General features: G+C 41.0%; 1 protein-coding gene across 12 annotated transcripts in view; it reads right to left on the bottom strand.

Annotated features, from left to right (window-relative positions):
- Positions 1–1,604: 1,604 nt before the first annotated feature.
- The window catches only part of LOC139994435 (uncharacterized), a 136,457-nt gene continuing 113,006 nt past the window's right edge, over positions 1,605–25,055 (bottom strand). For all 12 annotated transcript variants that reach the window (XM_072017051.1, XM_072017052.1, XM_072017053.1 and 9 more), the window contains 10 exons: positions 23,065–24,838; positions 20,682–20,855; positions 9,132–9,360; positions 7,697–7,932; positions 6,800–7,130; positions 6,303–6,517; positions 5,831–6,033; positions 5,559–5,731; positions 5,316–5,480; positions 1,605–4,804 (listed from right to left, as the gene is read on the bottom strand). In XM_072017051.1, coding sequence (XP_071873152.1) covers positions 4,314–4,804; positions 5,316–5,480; positions 5,559–5,731; positions 5,831–6,033; positions 6,303–6,517; positions 6,800–7,130; positions 7,697–7,932; positions 9,132–9,360; positions 20,682–20,855; positions 23,065–24,838 — 3,991 coding nt within the window. In that variant the 3' untranslated portion in view covers positions 1,605–4,313. The remainder of the gene's footprint in view (positions 4,805–5,315; positions 5,481–5,558; positions 5,732–5,830; positions 6,034–6,302; positions 6,518–6,799; positions 7,131–7,696; positions 7,933–9,131; positions 9,361–20,681; positions 20,856–23,064; positions 24,839–25,055) is intronic.

Raw genomic sequence — 25,055 nt, 5'->3', positions numbered from 1 at the left:
GACGAACATCTCGTTTTACCTTAGGATTGAAGTCTCACGTTTGTGTACATACATATATATACGAAGATTACAGGAGAGAAATATCATAAGTACAATTTTGTTCTGGTTCTGACATTAATTTGTGGTTAAAAAAAAAAGAAATAAGGAGGTTTACTTTAGTATAACGTAGTTAAAAAGAGGAACAACCTATTTTTCTGTCCAAAGATATATCCGTTTTAACGATAGATGACACATCCAATGAAATTTTGTGAAAAAAATAGGATATGATAACCATAGTACTCTCGAGATCAATAGTTCTGATATAGATATTTTACAGAAGGACGATCTCATAATCAAATTCAATACAAAGATAGTTTTGGTAGTATGTGATTGACTAACAAAACAAGGTACTGGATTTTAAAACTGCTCTCATATGAAAAACGTGACTTATCATGTCTTTTCTCTGTGGTCTTCATATACGTATACACTGCCGTTCATAATTATTCGAATGACTTTAAAAATAAATGAGTGGAATGATTGAAATTTAATACTATAATTCACGTCTCAATCAAAACAGTATTAATTATAAACTATAATTCATTAGAGATTAGTGTTCATTACTTCACCAAGGAATCGTATATGTTAGCTTAGTTTTTATACTAGAAGTGAAATAATTATAGAAATAAATATAAAATAATTATGAGCGGTACTGTATGTATATGTGCCTGTTTATATATGTATATATCTATATGTATATTTATACGACGATAATTTTCCAGTTTATCATCTATCTACATAATATCTTTAAGAAACAGCAATAATCGTGAATATTCAATCTCAAGGTGAATTTTGCTCCAAATGAAACGCATTTTTCGCTCAGTTTAATGTTTCGTGCGTCTCAAATAAATAGCTTTCTTCATTTTTTCTTCTCTCTTCTCTCCACGAACGATCGGTCCATTACATCTCCTACCCGCGGTCTATTTAAACGATAGACAACATATAGTTAACGCGTAAGCTAATTTTAGTCTTTCTCTTTTCTTTTTCTTTCCTTTAGAATCTTTTATCGCGGCTGTGCGCTGTTAGCTTCGCGCCTCGTTATTGCTAATTATAGTACCGCACGCCATCTGGCACTTCGTGCTTTATTTTCATTTAAGACGGATATACGAGCCGATCTCATCGAAGTAGGCTGCGGATATTTATGCAAGTTCACATTTTTATGAATGTAATCAAAAACTCAGATAGAAAACTGTTTTATCGACTACATGTTACAGAGATATTTTACATTATCTCTGTGTATTACATGCACCTTGGAATTTCTCAAAAATGCATAAAAATCCGCGGTCTACGCCGAGCAATGTTATCAATTCGCCACTTTTGTTAGCGTGTTCGCGTGATTCTTTACGGTCCCATAATAATAATGAAATTAAATTCGGTCCCGCACCATGCTCAACGATCTACACAGCGACTCGATTAACCTAACACATCACAGACTTCTAAACGACGTTACAACTCTACGATATCGCTCTGCTAGACACAGTTTCCGTCAGGAAAAATTTTCAAAAAATTTCGCATTTCTCCAAGGACAGGGAGACGTTAAAAAAAAAAGGTTAGAAAAAGGATAATAATAAGGCAACGCTTCGTATATTCAGACTATTTCAGACTTCCGGTCTTCCGTTTGTTTCATACGTGTTTGACGGGCTCGAGAAGGAAGAACAGCTGGATGAAACGAAAAGGCATAAAAATAGCTGACTCGAGATTAACAACAATGGTCGGTTTTTTTGATATTCGATTCTCGTTCGATTCTCTCCATACATGTGTGCGTATATACCGTACGTATATACAAAACATATGCACCTATACATACAATTTCCTTCTTGATGTTGTACGTTTATTTTACACATAAAATGAAGTTGGATTGTCGAGAAAAATACTCGGGAGCAACGGTAATTAATGTACACACACTTCGAACAGGGACCATTCCAAACTCACACATTCTCTCTCTCTCTCTCTCTCTCTCTCTCTCTCTCTTTCTCTCTCTCTCTATCTGTACATTTCGCGCGCATTGTTAACGCATTACCTACGGAAATCCAAATTGATTTGTCGGGCATAACGCATTAACGACGCCGCATACTCGAGCACAGATCCAGCTAAAAAAAAAAAGGAAAAAAAAAGACGAAAAAGAAAAAGACAGAAATAAAGGCTGTCGTCGGGAATTTTTGATTAGCACTTAAAAAATACAATCGTGTTACTGACCTTCGTTCGCGTCATTTAAAACGACCTGTGTCTCAAAATGGCTCGAGAAAATAGAATACGGGTGATACGATGACAATTAACAAGAATAAAGTCGAAGCAATTAATGGTAATAATAATAATAATAATAATTAATATAATTATAATATTTAATAATAATAACGATGATAACTTCTTATTCATCTTCTCTTTCTTTTTTTCTATACAAGTGCACAAATATTTACAGAATCAATATAATGACAGATACGAAAGTGCCGTTGAGCGTGTTTCTCCTAAGTCCTTTCTTCCTTCTCTGTCTCTCTTTGTATTTCTTTGCCTCTCACATTTTCCTCCTTCTTTCTCTTTTAATAATACGTCATTCCTGAACAAAACTCTCTCTCCCTCACCCAGTCTCTTCTAAAGAGACTCAAATATTTTGGCACATTTCAGTTCTCGTGTCCTCCTTAACACGCGGCCCAATCACTTGGCACAATTACTCCGACCATCGTGCGTGATTTCTTAACATAATTTTCTTTTGTTTAAATAGTGAGCTAAAAAGGTAGCAATTAGTATCTCTTTTTTTTTCGCGTTTCTCTCATTTGGAAACATTGTTTTTTCACTGCTAGCTGGGTTTACGACATCGAAATTAAACTACCCTCGGAAAATCTCTCCTCTCTGAACTAAAAACGATCGATCGTCGATGCGATTCCTATTAATTTTTTCTCGCTTGACTCTTTTGGTTTTTTTTTATTTTATTTTCTTTTTTTTTTTTTTTTTTTTTTCTTTGGAGCCACGAAACCATGTTTCATTTTCAGCGATGATCTTCGACTCGAAAAACATCTTGCGTTATTGCTAGCCGAGGATATAGAGGATGCACGTGAGTGGTAAATATAACAGTGGCTGACATGGAGTATCGATGTCGGATTAGAAAACAAAAAGAAGAAAGGTCTAATGGTCGCTCGAGGACGAAAACGAAAGGAGTACCCTAGAAGTTTCTGTTTCATTCCAAAGTGTCTCAAAAATTTGTTTACGCTGGTTCACACACGAGCCTATGTCTATACTCGCATTAACGATGTCTACTTGGATTAAAAGTTATGATTCTTTTCTCTAAACAAACACGAGAAAGTGCCTAGGGCGAACGATGAAACGTTTATGAGTTGCGCCTTCTCCGAATTACTAATTCACACGAAATTACAAATACGAGGAGACGTGGTTTGTTTTTTTTTTTTTTTTGTTTTCTTGTCTTTACGTTAATCGTTTAACAACTCGCAAAGTCCTGCGAAATATTTCTTTTTGACTTAAAAAACTCTGCGCTAGAGACCGCGCCTCCCTGCTATAGGATCGCCGTGAAAATTCCTGACAGCGCAAGATACGAACAAGTGTGAAAGTCTTTCGATTCTTTCGCGGAGTGAAAAGGCTGCTGCCGTCCAAGATTTTCGCGGTTCCGGTTCGCTTCTCTTTTTTTTTTCTGCGCGGCTCGGTGTTATCCTGGGGAATTATCTGGTGACTTTTGAAAGAAGTAGGACGATCTCTTTCAAGATTCACACATCTTTGGAAAACGTTATTATATAATATCTTATGCGGAGTAGTAGCGATTTTTCCCTCGGGGCATCTCGCGGTACAAATTACGCTGAGGAAACCTAGAGTGTTTGCCGGTTACGATGAAAAACAAGCGCCACGCCAGTCGATCGGAGGATCCTTCGACATTCAAAGTCGAGGATGTCGATGTTCTCGTTGCCTGTTTCCTGGGTGGACGCCAGACCTCGAGGCTCGAGGAACGATAAATCACAACGAGACGGGGATTTTCCACGCCCTTTAAAATGCTTGCTGACGCGACGATCTTCGAATATCAGATGGCACCATATACGACACGGAAGACTACACCAAACCAGCGGTACTTGAAGTACGATAGCCTGGCAAGGAGTTTAATTACGCGCGTGTACGAAACGTAAAATTGTATAACAGGCACCAGTAAAAGAACCAGTCCTTGGAAGTATCTCCAGTCAGACTTTAAAGCCGCCTCTCTCAATTGCCTAGCCTTTCGCTACACGTTTCAGCGAAAATATATCTGGCTCGATGGTATCCCGAAAGCCTCTGTTCAAAATTTATTGAACCCAAGACGCAGGCACCCATTGAGGCTCCCGTTCCAGCGAATTGATCTCCGTCAGCAGCTGATTGTACGCTCGGTCCGTGTCCGTATTTATAATGATCATATCAAACAGATGACCGTATTTGTCCTCCATTTCCCGCGCTTTCTCTATAATATCCTTTAACTCCTCCTCCTTGAAACTCTCGTTATTCTTGATCCTCTTCTGTCGTAGCTTCTCCAAACTCGGCGGCGCCACGAACACCACGTACGGTTTTAAATCCGAATTTCGAAGGATCTTCAGGCTTTGCGGATGGAGATTAAGAACACAAATTTTACCGGAATTTACAACGGATCGTATAGCCTCCACGGAGGTACCGTAATAAGCTTTCTCGTATTCGCCGTGCTCGACGAACTTTCGACAGAGAATATCGGACTCGAATTGAGAACGAGAAATGAAGTGGTAGTCCTGGCCGTCTACTTCCGAATCCTTCCTGGGACGACTCGTGTCTGAAACAATGAGTATCCTGTAGAACGGTTGTCTTTGAATGAAGAACAAGTGATTTATTCGTATTACACGCGTGTTTCAAAGATGATGCGACTCGAACAAGAAAAATGAAGAACGGTTTGAATGTTTATGACAAAAAGCAAACGATTTGTTAAACGTTTGACATTAGCGACAAGCATAGACTGTAGAAAACGGTAAAGCAATATTACTTGTGTAATTTTCTGATCTTAGCCCTTGAACGTTTCCCTTTTCTGGCGATTATTTGAATGACGAATAAAGGAGCGCGTGAAGGAGAGACTGTGGTTGGCTGGTCGAGTAGCGAAAGAAAGAAAGAAAATGAAACACTATGCGAAACCATATGCCGAAATAAATGAGAGATTAATTACAAATCGGAATGGTAAACGTGTACAAGCGTCACGACACTTTGATGATTTTGTTGTTCTAATACAGGACTGAATTATTTCGAATCGCGACATTTTCAAAGTACGCGTGCAACACGAAGCTCCTGCTCACGAGGAATTGCCGCTGCGAAACGCTCGCTGTCTTGCATCAGCCTCTGTCTCAGCTCGTGTCGTCCAATATTTGGTGGCCCTATTAGGACTACCGGTCTTTTGTGATTCGCCCTTGGATAGTACAACGCGACTTCCTCGTACGTAAGCACCTCCTCGCTGTCATAATCTAGAAAATGTAAATGTTTGATGAGTAAACAAAGGGTGAACGTACTGAAACGCCTTCCATGAATCTTTTCATATCTACCGTCGATGGCAGTCGTTGCGTAATGCGGATACCCGTCGTCATTGTAATTCGCCCCAAACTTATTTCGTTTCTTTTTCTTTGGATTCTTTCTGGCGCACAACAACGTACTAGATTTCTTGGAGCCGCGTACGGTCGATTTGTCTCCGGCGATAGACTGTTTCATGGATTCTCGCCTAGATGAAATTCGGATTATCAGTCAGACGATGTTTAAAAAAGTTTGATAAGCAAGAAATGGAATATATATAGAAAAGATTATATATATATTGACATACTGGTGTTGGAAGGCTTTGCTGGGTACCAGACCAGCCAAAGTCTGATCCTCTTCACCCTCTCTATATGCCTGCCACCAATTAGGATCCTCTTGAGAGATCACGTGTAACACGTCACCCTTTTGGAAACTGACACCCAGTTCTCGGCACGGTATATAAGGATCTTCTTCAGGATCATAGTCGAAGTGGGCTCGTATGTGTTGTATCTGAGAAGATGATATTAAAGAGTTAAGTCAATATCAAATATTACAGTTAATGTACAGGGACTCAGGACGGTGTTCTATAAACTTAATGTTTCCATCAACTACAATAACTATTTTCATACGTCAGAAAAATGATTAATTCAATAACAGCAATAATAATTAATTCAATAATATGAATAAATATATGGATAGGACAAGGTGTCGATCACCGTGCTTCCCGAATATTAGTAAAAATCACTATATCCTGATAACACATTAAATATCGTCGATACCTGATTTGTGTCTTCCCTTCTACTTGATAGATTGTTCCTGTGACTCGTGGGCGCCGGGAGCACGAGGAAAGTCAGACTACCCTGCATACCGGCTAGAATATCGCACACCTCGTTCACGCTCTTTCCACGCATTTCCACGCCATTTACTTCCAGAACTTCATCGCCTTCGTGTAGGAGTCCAGACTTGTCTGCCGCTCCTCCGCGTACAACACGACCTTCATAAACATTATTACGGTTATTCAACGTACAATTCAACAATAATAACTTTTGCGTAATTCAACAGAAACTTGTGTGAAACACATTTAGGCGGAGTTTAGGAAAAAGCTTAGAAGCAAGTTACACTGTGTCCATAAGCGTCAAACACTTAACTAACGTGTTTCTCACATCAACATTTAACGTTACATCGCATCGTCTTCTTATAAAATGTTCGCAGACTGTGTTATTGACCCTTGTTCGAGGTTTTCGTACAATTTTATCAGAAAAAGAATGCGAAATACCTATTATAACAGCGTCACCCTCGTTTCTAACCGTAGCACCTAATGGTTCGTTAGTTTTCTCGATTCTGATAATTTTAATGTTGTCCACGACCCGGGAGCCTCTCCAGCTAGAGGTAGGGCTCGGTGGACCGCTCGGCGACGAGGACGAAGGACTCTGTTTCCTTTGTAATCCGTCGACGTAAGAGATGATAGAGTCGTGAGCGAGTAGAAGAGCTTCCATATCGTAGCTCGTCAAAATTCCGGTCAGCTCCTCCACGGCGGCGATAGTTTCCGCTCCGCCGACACCTGTTGCCGTCGACGACGACTGCCATTTCTCCAGTATGTCTACACACTGAAATATTCACCAATGACAAAAGTTGTACGCTTAAAGGGGCGATTGAACAGAAGAACACGCAAGATACATCGTATTTCCCTATTTTCATATTTTCTATAAAACTCGGTACACCGTTAGGTAATTGGAAAATTATTCTTTTACTTGGTTTTGCATCTGAACGCGTGCTTCCTACGCGATATTACAACATCGATATTAAAATATTATTTTTCATTGTAATTGAACCGTTCAAAAGTCACATGGATCAACTCCGCAAAGTAAAAGAAGATGAAGGTATTAAATTTTCTTAATTTTTCCTTGCATTCTACCCTCATGATCCGATTACGAAATTGAGGACTCGACGAAAAGACGGAGTTGATCATTTTGAGAGGTTCGACTATACCTTTGGCTTCTACAAAAAAATTCTTTTCATCTTCGATCGTGTCATATCATTTTTCTCTCATTTTCCTGTCTGCTTAAAAAACTGACGTAACAAACTGACGGCGCATTCTTATCGTTTTGTACTTTTCTCTTGCGATCTTCGACCAAGTCGGGTCGTCAAAATTTCAATGACAGTGGGTACGTACGTCGCGAGCCAAACTGGAAGCGTCTTCAGCGTGATGTTTGAGAACTTTGCTGGATCTTAAGCGATTTCTGAGGGCGTGATGGGTGGCGAGGGCAGATGCGAATCGACTTTGCACCAGAAGCGTCCGCACCGCTTCGAGTTCCGCTTCCACGCCAGGTCCCGAAATGCCTAGAGCACCGGAAATATTGCGCAACTGAAGCTGTAGCCTCTCCAGCGTCGCGACGACCTCTCCGTACGCTGAAATATGCAACGAATGCCTGTTACAAAGATTCTACAAACGTCTCTCGCCCGCAGAGGCACCGTTGCTTTCTACCGTTCGACTATTCCTCCGTGAAAGGGTAAACGACCGGCTAATGTCTTCCTTAACCCTTATGCCAATACTCCAAATTTTCCGCGTACTTCAAGAGAACCTATACGCAGTTCCCGTATGGAGATTCTTTTCTCTCCATTTACACTTGGCAACTACAGTATAAATGGAGAAATGAATAAATAAGAGATCTTTCCGATTTTACGTTTCATTTTTATAGTATTTGTACGGTTTTCATAGTCGTACGAAGGTGCTAGTAAATCCTACGGAATTTAATATACTTGCACCTAATCAATTAGTCTGGTAAATGTAGTAATTTGCTATTAAAAAAAAGCTTCCTGCGACTCGTTAATGGCGTGCGCAATTTCTCGCAGGCACTGTACGATCCAATAGGTAGCTGGAATTGTAGATTTTATACTTAATAACTTTTTAAATCTTACTTTATTAAAAAATCATACTGTCGAAATTATTTGAACTTGAACTGCAATAATTATTTTAATAATTATCTCTTTCCCATCATTACAAATTTTATATTATATTGATGAAATTATCCTTATTTTTCTGTTAAAACTATTGGACATCGATGATACTGATCTTACGAATACCCAGAATTCAATAATTATGAATTTGCAATAGGAATTTGGAATATTTTGTCTACCCTACACTCGTCATAGTGTGACGCTAGAATATTTCCTGAAAAATTCTCCTACGCGATTACTATTACTTACCCAAGCTATGCCAGCTATTGGAACAGAGATACACGTGCTCACGTACAATCAACTTCAATTTGCTCGGTGTCAATAATTATTTTCTACTAACGAGATTTCCAATCGTAGGTAGACGTTGTTCGAGTGCAGAAATACGAAGGAAGATTGGCAGAGCATTGGCATAAGGGTCACAGCAACAAATATCACGGCAAGTTGATTAAACGAAGGAAACGCAATTACGATACACCGATGGGATAAAGTCTTGGCGAAGTCTGAAAAACGTTTGAATTAAAAAGGGAATGGAGGAGTTATCGGAGCATAAATAGGAGGCCTAATGGGCCACGACGAGTGTCGTTAGTGCGTCATCGAGCGAAGTGGTCCTTGAATCGCTGGCGTATATCTGGAGGGAAAATACGACTTACTGAGGGGCCTGGGAGGCTCCTCGACTTCTAGCGTGGAGCTCGCGGTGACATGCGGTGCGCGGCTGACAGTGGTGGTGGTGGTCACCTCGTCTTGGGCGTACGCGAGATTTTCCTGACCCGAGAGACTGGTCGCGTGGCTTTCCAACGCGTGCAACTTGGTAGAGCCGCGTAGCGACCGATTGAGTATCTCCTGTCTCTCCTCTTCATCCTTTCGTTTCCGCAGCTGTTCCTACAATCAAACCCGTTCGTTTACACCCGTTTCATCGATTCCAGGCACACCCAATTATCCGCTGAAAACACTGGAAAATTCAACAGGTTGAATTATACGCAGGTACGTTTTCACGCGACAGTGAATTATTTAATAATTACGTTGGCGTAATTAAAATGTGAAAAGGTTTTTTCTATTTTACTGAACATCTCTGTTAATCCTGTTACTATGAAAATTTATAATTTGGACACCGATGATGGATAGATGATTTCATCGTCGGTCAATTGCAATTTAATTCGAGAAATTTTGAAATGATTATCGAGGTATTTTATTATATTAGGTTGTTCCAAAAGTGTCTTTCTTTTACAAACACGTCCTTTACAACAAATCTTTGTACAGATATAAAACCTAATTTGTCAAATATTGTGGTTTTCATCTGAATGGAATAAAATGAATCGTACACCATTCAATGGAATAATATAAAACAAAGAATGTTTAAAAGAATCTTCGGGAAGAGTAAATATTCGCTAAGAGTTCGATAGAGAAGTTTCGCTTGCGCCACAAATGACCCAGATTGCCTACGAAAAATTAAGAGTAACTAGATGTCAGGACATTAAATTGTATGAAGATAACAGCGAAAAGTATGTCGTGCTGTGACGATGGCAAAAACCGATCGCTCTTCTCGAAGAAGAAACTTCAGATAGCGATGATCTTGAGCATCTCCTTTGCTTTGTAATCTTTAGAATTGTCGTAGAATCGACTGAACACGAAGATCGTGTCACAGTGTTTGAAATGAAAATGTCTATGGAAGCAAAGTCAGCAATGTCACGATAACAAAAACCGATTGCTGTTCTCGAAGAAGAAACTTCAGATAGCGACGATCTTGAACATCTCCTTTGCTTTGTAATCTTTAGAATTGTCGTAGAATCGACTGAACACGAAGATCGTGTCACAGTGTTTGACACATGCACAGCAATGTCACGATAGCAAAAGCTGATCTTCTCGAAGAAGAAACTTTAGATGGCGATGATCTTGTACATCTCGTTTGCAATGTAATCTTTAGAATTGTAGAACACGAAGATCATGTCACAGTGTTTGAAATGAAAATGTCTATGGAAGCAAAGTCAGCAATGTCACGATAACAAAAACCGATTGCTGTTCTCGAAGAAGAAACTTCAGATAGCGACGATTTTGAACATCTCCTTTGCTTTGTAATCTTTAGAATTATCGTAGAATCGACTGAACACGAAGATCGTGTCACAGTGTTTGAAATGAAAATGTCTATGGAAACAAGATCAGCAATGTCACGATAGCGAAAGCTGATCTTCTCGAAGAAGAAACTTCAGATGGCGATGATCTTGAGCATCTACTTTGCTTTGTAATCTTTAGAATTGTCGTAGAATCGACTAAACACGAAGATCGTGTCACAGTGTTTGACACATGCACAGAAATGTCACGATAGGAAAAGCTGATCTTCTCGAAGAAGAAACTTCAGATGGCGATGATCTTGTACATCTCGTTTGCAATGTAATCTTTAAAATTGTAGAACACGAAGATCATGTCACAGTGTTTGAAATGAAAATGTCTATGGAAGCAAAGTCAGCAATGTCACGATAACAAAAACCGATTGCTGTTCTCGAAGAAGAAACTTCAGATGGCGATGATCTTGAGCATCTACTTTGCTTTGTAATCTTTAGAATTGTCGTAGAATCGACTGAACACGAAGATCGTGTCACAGTGTTTGAAATGAAAATGTCTATGGAAACAAGATCAGCAATGTCACGATAGCGAAAGCTGATCTTCTCGAAGAAGAAACTTCAGATAGTGACGATCCTGAACATCTCATTCGTCCTGCAATCTTTGGAATTATAGAATCGACTGAACACGAAGATCGTGTCACAGTGTTGTTGAAGTGATAATGTCTAACATTAAACAAAGCAAACAAAGTCTATGATGTTACGATAGCTAAAAATGATTGCACTTCTCGAAGAAATGCTGTTCAAAACGGCGATTGGATAGACTTGCAAATATTTTGATTATTCTGTAACGTTTAGAATCGTTGCAGAATCGATGGAACACTAAGATCGTGTCATAGCGATGCAGATAGAACAATGTCTATAGAAGAAAAGCGTACGGTGTCGCTATAGCAGAAATCATGACTTTTAATGTCACGCGGAGACGTACCTTGCATATCGAAGATATACAACGTTTGTTATGTGCCTTGAACATGATGATGTTGAACATACCGAAGATGCTGATACGAATAGGAACATTGTTATTTTACCGGTCGGTTCCATTCGATCGCAATTCATCCGCAGACAAATTTAATTGTCTTACCTTGTTCGTCACACGACGTGGCCTTGTGCAATTTTAGCAAACGTCGTCCGTAAACAGTACGTACATTTGACAGCCATTGAACGTCGAGATAGAATAAGGAAAAAGGGACGATTTAATATAGAACATTTATTTCAGGAATCCGGGCACAATATCGGACACGTTGCTTTGCGCGGTTGATTTATTAATTATTCATCGACTCGTTCGGTTTCCGTTTGAACGTATTTCAGCTGGAATAAACGACGACTCATGCAAAACCTACCTCGTGTAGACAGAATTCCTGGCGATTTTTCCTAACGATAACACGTTTAACAAGCAAACATCGTAACACATTGATGTAAGAAACACCTAAACGTGTGACAATAAACGATCCATTGAATAAGAGACATTGTATCTATCGTGACATCGAGCAAGCATTTGAAATTTAAAATAAAAATTCACCTGATTCGACTATCCTCGGTCGAGATGATGCCGCGTCTCGTTCAGATTATTTCAGAGTTATTTTGCCTTGGCAACTAGGTGATTGCGGATTTTGTCATTAGGTGGTACTCACAAAATCCGCAATCACTTAGTTGCCAATATTATGCTCCACTCAACCGATCTAACGCTGGAATCGTCGACGTTCGAAACGCAAAACGAAAGGGAAAGGTACTTATAGTGTTGCGTTGTTAGGTCATTTTCGATATTCGTCAGCTCTAAATATGCGGTATAACGAAACCGATTCTGTAAGAGAATTTTCGAAGCATAGGAATTTTCATGGTAACGAAGGTAACTTTCCACGACGCAGCTAATAAAATATCGACTTTGTTTTCTAATTAGCGCGTCCATGTACATACGTCGTAAATAGAGCGTAATAGCAGCTTAAATACAGGAAACTTTAGGACGAGAAATTGTCATAGCGCGTGTACGTTCTACCAAAAACGATGGGATCGTTGCGAATTACAAGTCGATTATTTAAACTTTCTTTTTTTCTTTTTTTTTTAATTCAAGTAACTCGTAGTAAGTAAAGAAGCTTGAGTTTAGATAATTCAGCTACCCTCAACGAAATACGAAAGAGCTAAGCAACACGCAAAAAAAAAAAAAGAACAAACAACGAAATTGTGCAAACGAACGCGCGTACTGCAACGAGCGTCTCGTAAGCGCAGCTAAATTTGCTCTCGTTACGTTGGCAACTAAGTGATTGCGGATTATGTTAATACCACCTAATGACAAAATCCGCAATCACTTAGTTGCCAACCCGATAGAAAAGAATCTCTCTGGAAGGTTAAATCGCACGTTGCCGAGCGTCGAATTACAATCGTCGCGATATCAGCAGGAGACTCGTTCGGCGATCGACGCCCACCGAGTGATAAAGTGCATCGCTGACGCAAAAATCATGGCAAAAGCGATTCGCGGCCGTTTATGTAACGGCCATGGCGATTAAGCACTGGCAGGACAGAAATACTTGCACGAAGCCCCGTTTACTCTCGTGGTACACGCGTATGGCTTCATCAACGTCAGCTCGATGGAATTCCTATAATTCTGGCAGCGAAAGTTCGCGTACAAAATCGAGTGCATAAACATCGCCGTGTTTGTCGATCAGGCAATGTAAAAATCTGTCAGAAGTTGAAATCCTGATCATGGAGACACGCTCGCGCGAATAACAACGCGGATAACAACGTATATGTACATCGTTTCATAGAAAGAAGACTAAAAAGAAAACAGCCCACTAACCTCATTAAAGAAATAAAATAGTCAAACTCGAAGATGGCATCCCGCTGAGGGTAGCCATCCACATGATATTTAGCAATTAAGTTAGACAAATTTACCAAATGTCCAGCTGGACAAATTGTAAAGTACAAATCAAATAATAATAAAAACAAAAATTTTGTGTGCTACACTAGATTAGCCGTTTAGTAGTGACATACATATATGAGTATGAGTGTGTGGGAGTATGTGCGTGCACAGCGTCTCGTAAACAAATGAATGCAACTGTTCCGTTGGTAATGTGGTATAGAAGATGGTGAGACAAAGAAAGCGCTGAGACGCGTGCAAATTTATATCGACGAATATCTTGTACATCGCATATTAGATAAATCTGAAACTATTTTGATATCAATTCTAAGTGTAATCTAAGTGTCCCTATACATTTATTTCTGCGATTAAAACCCTTTGATTGCTACGTCGTAATCACATGTTTTGCTCAGAACTCCGCGCGAGTATTTTTATTATTCAAAGCATATAATGACAAAATAATAATAAATTGATGATGTAAGATAACATTCTTCCCTAATGGCCGTTTATCTTATTGGTGGTCACGGGTTACCACACTCGAAGATGGTATACATCCACATATTATTTAACAATTAAGTTAGAAATATTTACCAAATGTCCAGCTGGACAAATTGTAAATTACAAATTAAATAATAATTAAAAAAAAAAAAAAAAACAGAAACGTACATCGTTTCTCGTCTATAACTGGCTGAACATTTTGTTCGATTTTTATCAGCCGCTTTTCGTAAGAAGATTGCGTGGTAAGAAGCTTCGGTGACGAGCTTTGATCTGTTGATTTTCTAACGTCGATGCTAATTCCAAGTGGAAAGAGAGTACTTTAATGCGGCACGGAGAAAGAGAACAATTTTGTAAGTTTAAGATCATCAGGTTTATACTGGAAACAGATAGGAAATTTCATTCTGATTTCATTTAATTTTACGACGATCGATATGAGCCGAAGTATTGAAGAAAGATGCTCGCGTTTAATCGCCGAAAGCAAGTGAAAGCAGCCAGCGGTTTAAATATTTAAAATTCTCAATTACACCATGGATATTTTTATGCAAATTCCTGTCTCTACGAACGTGATTGAAAGAATGGAACCTACGTAGAGAAGATAATTTAACTTACTTCAGGCAGTTAGCTGTTTCTTGTCGAATATACTTGTCACAAAGAAATGGCAATATTCGTTACGACCAGCTACTGTCGCTAATAAAATACAAAAATAAAACAATCGTCTCGATACTTTGCCTTTCACCAGATGTCACTTACTTCTCGCCACGCATTTCAGGTATACGTTTCAAAGTTTTTTCAAAGTTCTTAACACTTTACCGACCGCTAACGATTCAACAGCATATGCACGTTCGACCGGCAACTCAGGCGCAGATTCTCCCTGGCGCTGGCTCTGTTTCGGTTTAGACTCTCCAATACCATTCTTTTCGTTCATCGCGAACGGTAAGTTTTTCAAATTGGTATAAAACTGTGAATGCTTACAAAGCAACGCAACTGACGCAACTGAGCAAAGTACCTTAGTACTAAATAACAAATTACTGCTCAAATAATGAGAAAAATTGTAGGCGATAAAAAGTCGATTAACGGGCTATCGGTCGGTAAAGTGTTAAGGTCCAACTAACTGACTAAACGCCCCATTTCTCTATACTATTGGTTGGCAACTAAGTGATTGCGGATTTTGTCATTAGGTGGTAATGACAATCACTTAGTTGCCAACCCAATACATTTCCAATATTTTGTTCATTTTCGAATATCATGCGCATTAAAGTCCACGCTTCTGGTCGTCCTATTTTTCCCTCGTGTTCTTCGCATGAGATCGTAATATGATCTCGCATCGCTCTGCATTTTTCATAGAAAAATGAAGAGACGATTGGAAGAGCGAAGAGTCGATCTGGAAGCTGAAAGAGGATTTCTTCTGGGAAAAAGAGAGAGAGAGAGAGAGAGAGAAAGAAAGAGCTGGAATTCTTCGTCGTATAATATCGTGGAAATTACGAGAAGGATAGCTCGTTATCGTTCAGCAGGCACGGCGTGTTCCTGGTTTGGTGCGGTGGCGTTCGAGTATCTGGTTTTTAACGAGCAGAAGAAGAAGGGGGAAGAAAAAAATCCGGCTTCTCCGTAAAGTGGCAGGAAAGCAAAGACCGAGGTCATGGTAGGGAAAAGGGGCGACGGAGAGAAAGAGAAAGAGGGAGGAGGAACCGAGGTCTGACTCAAACCGTACGCGAGCTATGTGTTCCACCTATCGAAACTTACTCGTAACGTTACACTCGAACCGTGTAATCTTAGACTATTGTGAGCGGGGTTCTTTTACATTCCAGACCACACTTGACTCAGCGTGACGAGACGCGGCAAGGCGCGGGAATTTTAGAAGGCAAACGTAGCGTGGCGCGGAGACGCAACCGTTCTCTGGTATTTCTCACTCGAATTTGTCGTCGCTCGACGGTGAATTCATAAGTGTCGTTATACAAGTGCGCTGCTAGACCACGAGTACTAGTTTCTATTTTTAGTTTCTAATTATTTTCTTTTTCCTTTTTTCTTTTTTTAATTATTTAATTTCTGCTTCACAATTTGTCCAGCTGGCCATTCGGTAAATTTGTCCGACGTAAATAGAACAGCGTGATAGAACAAAATGGATCGTAATAATTCGATAAAATAACGCGAAACAAAACATGTTCTTCCTCATAACGTGTATTTCTTTTTATAGAACGAGAGAAACCTATCGCACAATCTAACGTGAAAGATGTTGTTTGCGAGACTCGTTGATCGAGAAATTGAATCGCGTTGGTCGATTATTACAAATCTGTCGATCCATTCGTATCGTACGTATCTTATAACGAAGAAACGTTACATAAAATAAAATTTGTCGGAGTTTCGCAATAATCGTAAGCTAATACGTATCCGGCCTTATTCGATGTACACGCTGAAATTAATACGGATACTATGGAATACAACTCTAGAGATCAACGATCAGTATCGCGATATCAGGGACATTTTAATCCAAAATTCTACCTACAACGAACGTATCATAGTGTAATGAAAAATGATTCCTGATAAAATAAGAGAATCTTCGAGTAACGACTGTAAAAAAAGGAGGTTTAAAGAATAATTACCAACGTTGCATCTTTAAATTGTTCTTGGAATTTGGAATTATCAATGAGATCTCCTTGTGTTTAAAAATAAATTTATAGAAATAAGATTTTTTTGATGAGATATTGAATTCTAATTATATTCAGCTGACAACTAAGTGATTGCGGATTTTTTCAATGCCACCTAACGACAAAATCCGCAATCTCTCAGTTGCCAACCCAATATAAATGTGCGAACATCTGCCCTCTCGAGCAATGAAACGTTTCACCGTTTTTGTTTCATTTGATCGATTTCTAAAAGAAAAAATATACCATACACTGTATCTGTGTTGTTTTCTCCGTGTCTCTGATTCGTTGCGACAATTAACCATCGTCCGATAAACGACGCGCAATTCGATTCAGCAGAATCGCGTGTTTACTGTTCGTGTGTTTATTTGAAAGTAGAATTAGACGAAAGGATGGAAGATGGACTAATTGCTTTGAAATTGTTGACAGTAGCGCCGGACGAGTTCAGTTCTGGTCTGGTGAAGAAGCTTGGATCATCGCCATCGAAAAGTAATTAATTACTTTGTTACTTATTATTAGGTTGGCAACTAAGTGATTGCAGATTTTGTCAATGCCACCTAACGACAAAATTCGCAATCTCTCAGTTGCCAACCCAACGTATCCTAATTCTAACATAAACAGCATTTACGTTCAAATATTCTCCTGCGAATTTTTTCAGGAATACAGTTCATATTTACGAAGAATAATTACAACCATTCATTTCCTTCGATTTTTCTCCGTTTTCTCCCACGTTCTTATTTTTTTTCGCTGTTTTTTTTTTTTTAACTTGGTTCTATCGCCGATTAACGCGAACAATCGGAAAACTGTTAGCCAAACACAATGGCGCAAGGTTATAGGTAGAAAGAGAGGAGGAACGAACCGATGACACGAAATAGGAAATTCGACAAGTATAGAAGCCATGGAAGCGGCTCTCTGTTCAATAACCATTGTGCCCAGGTCTCGTAATTTCCTGTTGGAACGTGGACAGCCCGTGGCTGTTACACGTACTCTTAAACAACGATCGTCGATTGCTGCCTTTACATTGTTACATAATGCTAAATTATTCATGCGGAATACCACGCGTTTCCCGCGGCCGATACTTTTCGCACACCCACCGAAATTCCCCGGCCAACGTTTCAATTATTCACGGGATTAATATGTGAAATTATACGTATCCTTAACCTACAATCAGTCGAACGATTTCAGTTGAAAGTGATTCTTATTGAAGAAAGCAAGGATTATCTGTTTAATACGAGAATTGCCCTGATAAAAATTCTGTTATTTTCGAAGAAACTTTCAATACCAAGCGACTTAATGAAAATTCTTTTATTTTTACAGAACCTCTTGGTGTTCAACAACCAGTGACATAATGAAAATTCTTGTTTTTTTTTTTTTGTTTTGAGTCTTTTAAGTGATCTAATGAAATTCTTTTAATCTTTCAGAATCTTTTAATAACAAGTCAATCGGTGATCTAATGAAAATACTATTATTTTTCCAGAAACTTCTAACCCCAAGTGATCTAATGAAAATTCCTTTATTTTTCCAGAACCTTTCAAGCGATGTAATGAAAACTCTTTTAATTTTTCAGAACCTTTTAATACCAAGGCGATCAGTGACCTAACAAAAATTCTATTATTTTCCCAGAATCTTCTAACACCAAGTGACACAATGGAAATTCTTGATTTTCCCGGAACTTGAAGTAAATCATCTGATGAAAATTCTTTTAATCTTTCAGGATCTTCTAACGCCAAGTCAACCAGTGACCTAATAAAAACACTATTTTTCCAGAAGCTTGTAATCCCAAGTAACCTAATAAAAATTCCTTTATTTTTCCAGAACCTTCCAAGTGATCTAATGAAAACTTTTAATTTTTTCAGAACCTTTTATTACCAAGGCGACCAGTGACCTAAAGAAAATTTCTTTATTTTTCCAGAACCTTTCAAGCGATGTAATGAAAACTCTTTTAATTTTTCAGAACCTTTTAATACCAAGGCGACCAGTGACCTAAAGAAAATTCTATTATTTTCTCAAAATTTTGTAGAGGTTTATGTGTAGAGGATGGTTGATCGGAGAGGTTTAATGGACGAGATTGCTCGTTGTTGAAACCATCGAATATATTTAAAATGATAAATTAATATACAGATAATGTTTGCAAAGACGCTCGTACTAACCGATTCGCTAAGACAGACATAAATCGTAAAATAGGATCGCTAATGACTCGTGGATTAGATCGCTGATAATTCCTTGATAACTGGTTGATAACTGATCGACAACTGACTGTAACTCATTTCCTTGCGATCGCGTCCGCTTGGTGGGGGGAGAGTCAGAAAATTCAAATTCGACTTTGTTTGGCGGTTGTACGTAGCGGCGACATTGTTTTGCTCGGAGTTTATTTATTCTTACATTGCGCGTATCCTAACGATGTCGATACTCCGAGGCAAAACAACAACATTATTTGAATTGTCCTCTAACTCATGTGCCACTACAATCTTCTAACATTCGGTGACATAATGAAAATTCTTCTTTTTCTTTCAAAACCTCCGCTAAATTATCTGATGAAAATTCTCTTAATTTTTCAGGATTTTCTAGCACCAAGTCAATCAGTGACCTAATAAAAACACTATTTTTCCATAAGCTTCTAACCTCAAGTGACTTAATAAAAATTCTTTTATTTTTTCATAATACCTCAACACTATACAACCAGCAACCTAATGAAAATTCCTTTATTTTTCCAGAACCTTCCAAGTGATCCGATGAAAACTCTACTATTTCTCCAAAATGTTCAAACTCCAAGCAACCTACTGAAAATTCTGTCATTTCTTTGGAATACCTCAACACCAAACAAGTATTTTCCTCATGTTATTCCCTTATTTTCGGAATCGTTTATCCTTTAACACTAATTTTCTTATATTTCCTAAACAACCAGCAACCTAATGAAAATTCCTTTATTTTCCAGAACCTTTCAAGTGATCCGATGAAAACTCTACTATTTCTCCAAAATGTTCAAACTCCAAGCAACCTATTGAAAATTCTGTCATTTCTTTGGAATACCTCAACACCAAACAAGTATTTTCCTCATGTTATTCCCTTATTTTCGGAATCGTTTATCCTTTAACACTAATTTTCTTATATTTCCTAAACAACCAGCAACCTAATGAAAATTCCTTTATTTTCCCAGAACCTTCCAAGTGATCCGATGAAAACTCTACTATTTCTCCAAAATGTTCAAACTCCAAGCAACCTATTGAAAATTCTGTCATTTCTTTGGAATACCTCAACACCAAACAACAAGTATTTCCCTCATCTTTTCGGAATCGTTTATCCTTTAACACCAATTTTCTTGTATTTCCTACACAACCAGCAATCTAATGAAAATTCCTTTATTTTCCCAGAACCTTTCAAGTGATCCGATGAAAACTCTACTATTTCTCCAAAATGTTCAAACTCCAAGCAACCTATTGAAAATTCTGTCATTTCTTTGGAATACCTCAACACCAAACAACAAGTATTTCCCTCATTTTATTCCCTTATTTTCGGAATCGTTTATCCTTCAACACCAATTTTCTTGTACTTCCTAAACAACCAGCGACCTAATGAAAATTCTTTTATCCTTTCAGAAGCTTTCAACGTTAACGCGACTAAGTAATGTCCCAAGAGCTTCAACTACCGGTAAATCATACACAACTATTTACAATTAGACTCGTACAATATATTTCGTACTCGAATATTCCTCAATACACCTTCTTCTCATAAAATACCACTAATCTCTTTCTAAACGTTACATTCCCCACGATTATCTCTATCATCGTCGCTCGTCTGACTCGGTGGTTAGCAAGTAACGAGCGTTGCTTTCCATCGGCTACGCATAACCGAGAAAACGTAATGCAATTTACTGGCTCGCGTGTCTGCGAGTGCACGAAGACTCGTTGAAGAAGAACGTAGAATTGAAAGCTAAACACCCACCGCTAATTCCGCGTTGAATTATTCACCGATCTCTATCGCGCGAAACGTCCAGGTATTCGAAGCAGAAACTGAAGAAACGTAGAAGCGCGTTATCGTTCCTTCTTTTCGGAACGGCCAAACCTGTTATTATTTTTCGTAGCTGATATTGTTTCCTACCTGATATTTCCTGATGGAATGCAGTTGCTGTTGCGTGGGCTCGGCATTTGCGTTATCGGTGCTCTCCACATTATTGTTCTGCGTGGACAAACGTAGATTATCTTTCGGCGGTCTGGCAGGTGCCCTCTTTTGATCTCTCGGGGGGATGGCAGGTTTCACCCCGTTCAAACCGGTCTAAAAATTCGTTTCAAAGAAAACACAGCTGGCATTAAAGCACCCTGAGGCCACATGCCGCCATCGCGACTACCCAAAAGTTGCCTCTTCCCCTACGTTTTCTAGAAATTCGTTCTTTTTTCCTTCACATTCTCCTCTACTTTGTCGCGCCCTTACTAAACGATCTATTTTTCCATCTTCTTCCCTCTAACTTTTTACGCTTCTTTATATTTATATTTATATGTTTCTTTTCCTTTTCTTCTTTTTTTTCTTTTTCTATTTTTCATATTCTTCGCTACACTTTGTCACACGATTTTATCTAACCAGTTCGGTTTCGTTTGCAACTGTTCGAAGAGTCGAACAAGTCCGTGTACACGACGCTCGTTCTCTTTTCGCTGTTGATTACGTTGAAAGCGAAGAGCGAAGATCGTATAAAGGAAACAGAAAGAGTACGCAGCAAGCGAGAATAAAGAAGAAGAAGAAGAAGAAGAAGAAGAAGCAAAGCACGTGCATTAAGAGGTTTATACGTTTGCTATGGCTAGCAGGTGTTCACAATGGGTTTTGTCTACTTTCGCATGCTTGTCAACTATAAGCGTGCGTTGAGCATGCGTTGCAATCGCGAACACGGTCGATGCTCTCGCCGTTTTTACTCCATGCCATTGAAACCCGAGGCAGAGATCGCGTGAACATTGGCAATCGTTAGATTTCCCATGTGCCTGCAATCTCACATTCTTAACAATATAAACGAAAACATATATATTAAATCGTAGCATACGAAATGCGTTTCTTCGGTTAAAACGTATTTTCGCTTCTCGTTCTACTCAATTTATCGATGCGAATACCGCGAGCGTTACGTCTCTTCTTTTCAGAAACGTCGCGTCTTTTCACGTTCACGTTGCTTCTTACGTCGTATCCAAAGCCGATTAGAAGAAAACCTTCTACCTTTTCCATAAATAACATCGATGTTGCGAATTTTTATTATATCTGCCGATGTAACGTTGGAAGAGTTCGCGCATTTCGTATGCTAAAATTTCAAATGACGATAATACGTATCCGTGGATACGTTCCAGGTGAAAAGTCCGAACAATCGGAAGGTAGATTTCGTATGTAAAATTGAAGAATATTTAAGTACCTGGTGATGGTCAAGATCGTCGAAGCGCTTGTACGCGTACGTACATTTCTTCCTGACATCCATGCGCGGTATCGTCTCGCTCGCCAATTCCCTTTTCGTCTCGCTAGAGTCGCGTAGCTCGCCCCGATCTTCGTTCCACCGCGCGAACAAATTCGATTCCGATCGCCAGCATTGAACACCGACAGGACAATCCACGTCCAAACGAACAGTCGGTAAATCAGTTTCGCTTTTCCACGCGCTCTGACTCGCTCCCAATCCGTACGAGTTACGATTATCGACATCGAGAACTTTGCATCTTTTATATTCGAGAGACAGCCGCGAGTTCGTGAAATTCTGCGCATTCGGCGATTCCTGTAACGCGTGTAACGCTCGGTCGCTTCCGTTTCTCCGACACTCGGGGGCCTCCGTATCCGACAAACCATTTTTACCGCGAGATAATTCGCGCAACGAGTTGCTACAATTTTGATCGGCTTCTCTATCGAACGACGAACGTACGGGAGCACGTTGAATCGACGATCGTTCAGCGAATGGATCATCGTTAAAGGAACCTAGTTCGTCGTTCGGCGAACAGCTATGTTTGCCTCGCGTAGTTTCATCGTCGAACCGGTCAACCGAGAAAATCACAGTGCAGACGTCTGTACGCGAAACATCGCCGGTCGATTTGTAAGAGAAACGAATCTGCGGGCTGCCGCGAGACACCGGCTTCTCGCCGGTCCGTGCAGAGGCGGACGACTCGCGACAATTGGGACAAAACGATGCCTCTGTTTTTTCTTTGAGATCGGAGAATATGGAAGATCGCGAGGCGCCGTTGGATCCTCGCGCAGCCTGAAGACGATCGTCGCAGCACGACGCGTTGCAGCAATCGTCGAAGATGGCTTCGAGATCGTCCGAGCGATTATCAGAAATTTGTAAAACACGACGCGAGCTGCTGTCGGAGTCGCAGAGATGGTCCGACCTTCTGTCAGCGGTTTTAGTGCTACTGTCTGAGCGATTAGAGGTGCTGGTAGCAGAAGCGTGAAGCAACGTACTTTTGCGTGTTTCATGGTGCACGATAGAGAAGAAGCTATCGAAAAGCAGACTCTTGACTTTGGACCTTACCTTCTTCTCGTGCTTTCTGTCTAACGTACGGGGTGACCTAGCAACTACGTTCTCCGTGGCAGCTATACTCTGATCGCCGGCGGTTGGTAGCGTGACGAAGCTACCAAGGTCGTTCGAGCGAACGCACGGCGAGGCCACGATGCTCGTAGCGCACGATTCGCGACTCCCGTCGTCCCCGTGCACCGTCAAACCACCGTTATCCCTGCCGATAGTGCCGTTACGTTCGCGTTTCGGCTCGAGGGTGTTGTGCTTGCTGCTTCCGGGCGTCTTGTTCGGCGGAGGATAGACAGGGTGGCACTTGGTCACGGGGACGAAATCGGGCGGACAGTCGACGGCCACCTCGCGGTAGGTTTTGCCGCCGACCACCAGAAAGCTACGATCCACGTGCTCGAGATCGGTGGACGCGTCGCTCCTCAGGGTAGAGTAGCCACTGGAGATCTGCTGGTGCCTCTTCTTCTTGGGCCGCTGCCTCGAGGACGAGGAGAGGCTGCTGCCAGACTCGATTCCCAACAGATCGTCGCTCGATCCTGCTCGTATTAGCTCTTCCACGTCCAGACTCCTCGTCTTCGCCTTCAGCTTCGCTCTGTCCTCTTGACGCCTCGGTTTCGACGATTTCACCGATTTGCTGGACGGAGTGCTCGGTTCCGACGACTTGACCAATTCGCTGCCACGTTGGTGCTGATGTTGATCCTTGCTACGGCCAGGGGACGACACTCTGTCCTGCGGATCACGCGGAATCCTCGGAATCGCGCATTGTTCGTCTATGAGCCTGGTTAGGTCGGACACTTCGTCGGACCTCATCAGAAGGCCCTGTAGATCCTGCAGATCGGCCAGACCGTAGGCAGGATTGTCGAAGGACGTGGCGTCCCTGGCACGGCCGAACAGAGGCGCTACTTTGATCTCCGGCACCACGGGTCTACACGGCGAGCCGAGATCTATCCTCCTAGCGTCGTACGTGGGCGAATCTTTGCCACGATTTTTCGCGTGTCTCAACACCAGGCTACTGTCCAGCGGAGCGGTGCTGTCCGACCTTCCCGACGAGCTTCTCGGGCTGGCCGAGTCGTCGCTGCAGGTCTTCAACATGGTCGGATAGTCCTCCTTGGCGAACGGATAATCCTCTTCCACGTCCACGTCAACACTCGACTCCTTCTGTCCGCTGCTATCCTCGTTCACTCCTTCGTCCTCCTCGTCCTCCTCGAAATCCTTTAGATTCTTCTTCAAGTTCTTCAAGTCCGGCGAACTCAACGTCGACGGACTCCTGTTCCTATATTTGTCCGTGTCCAACGCTTCCTTCGAAGCTTCTCTCTTCTTCTCTTTAGCGCACTCGTCCTCGTCCTCGAGGTTCTCCGATTCGATCTTCAGCTCGATCTTCAGCATCGGCGGCTGACCGTTCGTTCGAACGCACTGCCTACCGCAGGTCGCATCCGTCACGTCCGTGCAATCCACGGCCGACACGATTCTAGCGCGTTCGTCGACTTGGTTGGTGCGTGGTGGCGATTTAAGGGTGTCGTTTTTAAGGTTTAGGGAGAGGTCGAGGTCGCTAGCGCTACGGGGACCACGAATCTCGTTCCGATAATCGGTCGAGCGGTTCTTTACCTTGTTGGGATAGGCCTTCTGTAGAAGGGTGTCGGGTACGTCGACTGGTAGCTCCCGGTGAGGCCCTAGCCCGCCAGGAGCCCACATCTCATCGGGACCCAGCCCTTCCTGCGGCTTCTGCTGCTGCTGCTGTTGCTGCTGCGAGTCCGTCACGCCACTGCCGCTACGCCTTCGGGACCTGTCCGCAACAAAATGATCAGCTTGTTAACGATTTTCGATGCGACCAAACCCTTCCAACCTCCTTTTCTTCGGCCTCTCGCTTTTTTTTTTTTTTTTCACGCGACACACACGTCGGAGACTCTCGTCGTCTCGACCCCGCGCGAGTTCGGCCACGCTGTTGTGTCGTGAATAGAAACGACATATTCAGCGAACCCACTCGCGCCAGTTTCGTGGAA

This window comes from Bombus fervidus, chromosome 14 (genome assembly GCF_041682495.2).
Source record: "Bombus fervidus isolate BK054 chromosome 14, iyBomFerv1, whole genome shotgun sequence".
NCBI lineage: Eukaryota > Metazoa > Arthropoda > Insecta > Hymenoptera > Apidae > Bombus > Bombus fervidus.
This window is presented reverse-complemented; position numbering and strand designations above follow the sequence as displayed.